Genomic DNA, 3,950 nt, shown 5'->3' on the forward strand with positions numbered 1-3,950 from the left:
CTTCAAGATCATCATGGTCACATAATTCATACAAACTCAGCTGAAAGACTCGGACGGATCAATTGCTAGTATGTCTTGGCCAATGCATGAGCGAACGGGTCTCCATTCATGTCTTCTAATCAACCGCGAAGCGGTGTGAAACCAACAAAAAGCAACGAGTTTATTTGAAGGGCAGTAAGTATATTGCCCACTGCCTTTCCCAAGGAGACAGCAAGGATCAGAGGACATGAGGAGAGCGACACACCAAGTACACACACCAATTCGGGCGGTGCAGTAGATATACAAGAAAAATGGACATCAATGCAACTACGATCCTCCGCCGAACAGCTACATCGTCGCACTCAACCGCTACCCACGCCGGATTGACCTTTGACGTCGCTCCGAGATCTTCTTTCCGCATAGTCCAGTGGCGATCTCGTCACCGGAACCGGATAGATCGTTTTCTTCCAAACCTTAGCCTTAAAGGTAGCCTTGAAGGGCTATGATGTGATTGAACTTACCAACTCATTGCGAGATTTAGGGAAATTGTGCTCATTGGAAGACGTGTATTCATAGAACCTGCTTTTGAAGCGGACTTGGACGTACAGATCGGCCCCGTACCGTCGTCTAATCTGCTCACAACGCCACATGATGTTTTTGACCGCTTTATCGCAGTTCTCGTTGGTTCTATCCCTTTTCTTTGGCTGCTGCTGACGAGAAGCCATGATTTTTTTTGGGTACGGGCTGCGACAGTACCGTATTGTTGACGTACCATAAAGTAAACAATGAGTCTGATTCATCATCTTCTTGTCGTTCTACTATGCCCAATGCATCCCTTTTCAAGCAAGCATACCGCATGAATGCGTTAGGCACCAGGTGGCAGTGGAGCCGCATCTGAGTCTATTCTGTGATTGCTAGTTTTCTAAACTTTGTCGCAACTTTTTTGTGACGGCAGCCAAAATCGGCTTTTGATGCATCTGGGAGCGGGAAGAACGTGGAGTCACCACTTACGGATATTGGCACGTAGGTTTGGACGCGGGTAGCCCGAATGACGGGATTCGACAGCCATCCGAGAGGTAGAACAGGAAGCCATACCCGTTGATTTAGGACCAATTGCATGTGCCAAACAGTTATATAATATTAATCATATATTACTTCCTCTTAACAACATACTTCATCTTTTTAAACTTGACCCACACAGGCCAAGCCCATAGTCGTTCTAACTGTGTACATGCGACCACGGTCAGAAGTGCGAGAGTGACTGCTGTGAAAGCTGGTTATGGATGCTTTGGAGTAGCTCTTGATTACACGCTGCCTCTCGCACTGTCGTACACCATCCCGACCCCACATTTTGGTTTGCAAACCAACCGCTACAGCCATTACCAGAGGGTTGCGGAGGCCCATCACAGCAACTTTTGGCTTCTTAAACATTGAGAATGTTTGCGAGAGAGGAAGTGACTTATGATCAAGACTGTACGCACTTTGTTGCTGAACGGACAGAGCGTAGACAAAAGAGTCCACTGGAAGCAGCACAAAGATGGGTTTGTCGTCTCTGACCATATGACGCGAGGAAGCTTGCCATCATTTGAAGGCGAGAGGGACTTTGATTGGAGCCGTCGACGAAAGCGGAAGAGGCATGACTCGGACTTTTTATCGTCTGATGTGAGTTACACGGATGCTGAAATTGCTGAACAAGCTCATATATCCGCACTCATGGTGTTTGTACCGGCAATTTTGAAAAGGAAGAACTTATCTAAGCAGCATATGTATGTGCTGTATTGTATAAGTCAAAGATACAATCAAACAATGCATCGTACATACATACATACATAGTTTATTACGCTCCAGCTAAGCTATCAGGGCTCAGATGAGCATCGTCTTTCACCGTTGCGAGGGAGGTTGAGGCAGCGAGCGACGAGGATCTGCCATCACGAAGGGTGCGAAACTCAACTACCAAAGTCCGACTGAACCAGACTCGCCAAGAGAAAATCGACAATGCGACCGACGGAGCGACCGAGACTGCTGATGGTAGCCGGCGGACGGCGACCACGCGAGCCGCAACTCTGGCTAGGGAACGCGCGAAACCCATCGAGGATGACGACGAAGGGCTGCTCCTGACGATGGGCAAGCAGATCAAAGAGCAACACGCATCGATCAAAATCATGTTCGATGCGTGGAAGAAGTCAGAAACCTTGAACAAGAACGTTGAGGCAGAGCTTCGCGTGGTCACCGCTGAGCTGGAAGCAGTCAAGAGCGATCAACAGTCTGTCAAAGGAGAGCTACAAGCGATGAAAGAACGCGTGGAGGACGAAAGCGCCAAGACGAACGAAAGCCTCGTAGCAATCGCGGTAGTGGCTGCGATGCGGAACAGCCCAAGTGCGTCATACGCGGACGTCGCGCGAAGCGGCGTAGGCGGGCAAGGTCGCGACTCGCGGGTAGCTACGCCGGGCAACGCAACTCTGGCGAGCCGCAGCGACCCTCTATTCTGTACGATCGACACAGCAAGAGTCGAAGAAGGCATCGACAAGCCCAACGCAGGTCGGGTTCGGGCTGCGGTGGAGAAGGAGATGCGCGCGATGGACGGACAGGGTAGCTGGCGCTGTCGGGCCATCACAGTAGACTCAAGGAATGCGGATAGGATCCGGATCATTTGTCGCGACGATGCTGAACATAGGCTTGTCAAGCAGATCGCGGAGAAGAGCTTCGGTCCCGGCACACGAGTTCTACAGGACGAACTCTACCGCGTGAAGATCGATAACGTGAAGAGAACCGAGATACTGGACGAGAAGGGTAATGTCAGGGCTGAAGCGGCAGAGGCACTTAGCCGAGAAAACGAGACCAACGTTGCCAAGATATCTTGGCTGAGCAAGAAAGACAGGCCCAAGGCGTATGGGTCCATGGTCGTGTTCGTGACCAAGGCCAGTGATGCGCGTAGACTGATCTCCGAGAGCTTCTTCCACGTTGGAGGACAGTCCGGCACGACGATGGCATTTGAGCGGCGGCCACGTCCTCAACAGTGCTATAACTGCCAGCAGATCACCAGGCACAAGGCGTACCAGTGCGTGAACCCCCAGGTGTGTGGACGATGTGCCAAGGTAGGCCACCACCACTCTGAATGCGGTGAGACGATCGTGACATGCGTTCCCTGTGGCGGACCGCACGAGTCGTTCAGCAAGAACTGTCCAAAGCTGTATCCGCGTTCCCATGAGTAAGAAGGTCCAGATCCTTCAGCTGAACGTGAGGAAACAGGCTGAGGTCCACGAGAGTTTGATGAATGACGAGGCGCTGCGCGACTTCACGGCCTTAGCGGTGCAGGAACCATGGGCGCGGAGGACAGAAGGTAAGGTCGTTACTGTTCCGATGGGACATAGCAGGTGGACGAGGATGGTTCCGACGGAGTGGAGGGACGAAGTAAGATGGGGGATCAGAAGTTTGCTGTGGGTGAACAGAGACATAGAGGCAGAGCAGCTGCCCATAGCATCGCCGGACATCACGGCGGCCGTCGTCCGGCTTCCGGACCGAAGACTGCTGGTGGCGTCGGTGTACGTGCCGGTGCAGAAGCCGGAGATGCTGCGGCAGGCGTGTGACTTGCTGAGGCAAGCCATCACGAACGTTCGAGGAGGAACAGGCGAAAGGGTAGACGTCGTCCTAGTAGGAGACTTCAATCGCCACGACTATCTGTCGGGAGGGGATGATGTGTCGGAGGACAGGCAAGGCGAGGCGGACCCGATCATCGATCTGATGAGTGAGTACTCGCTTCGCAGCCTCCTTCCGCGGGGTACGAAGACGTGGGAGAAGAACGATGCGGCAACGACAACTGACCTATCTCTTGCATCTGAGGAGATAGCAAGAACGGTGGTACGATGCGCCCTGCACGAGACAGACCACGGGTCGGACCACCGGGCGATCGAGACGACCTTCGACATTGCCGCGCCTGAGATGGAAAGCCGACCACGGCTCCTCCTCAAGAA

The 3,950-nt window shown here is 52.7% G+C and overlaps 2 protein-coding genes across 2 annotated transcripts; one reads left to right on the forward strand and one right to left on the reverse strand.

Annotated features, from left to right (window-relative positions):
- Positions 1-418: 418 nt before the first annotated feature.
- CTAM01_17151 (uncharacterized protein) lies at positions 419-1,539 on the reverse strand (the record flags this gene model as incomplete). Its single annotated transcript, XM_060533140.1, has 4 exons — positions 419-470; positions 501-723; positions 991-1,119; positions 1,461-1,539. 4 exons carry the CDS (start codon positions 1,537-1,539, stop codon positions 419-421), a joined length of 483 nt encoding a protein of 160 aa, XP_060372281.1.
- Positions 1,540-2,099: 560 nt separating this feature from the next.
- CTAM01_17152 (uncharacterized protein) lies at positions 2,100-3,917 on the forward strand (the record flags this gene model as incomplete). Its single annotated transcript, XM_060533141.1, has 3 exons — positions 2,100-3,053; positions 3,229-3,724; positions 3,820-3,917. The coding sequence occupies 3 exons, from the start codon at positions 2,100-2,102 to the stop codon at positions 3,915-3,917; spliced, it is 1,548 nt and encodes a 515-aa protein (XP_060372282.1).
- Positions 3,918-3,950: the final 33 nt, after the last annotated feature.

This window comes from Colletotrichum tamarilloi (genome assembly GCF_030869305.1).
Source record: "Colletotrichum tamarilloi strain Tom-12 chromosome Unknown Scaffold_373.1, whole genome shotgun sequence".
Classification (NCBI taxonomy): Eukaryota; Fungi; Ascomycota; class Sordariomycetes; order Glomerellales; family Glomerellaceae; genus Colletotrichum; species Colletotrichum tamarilloi.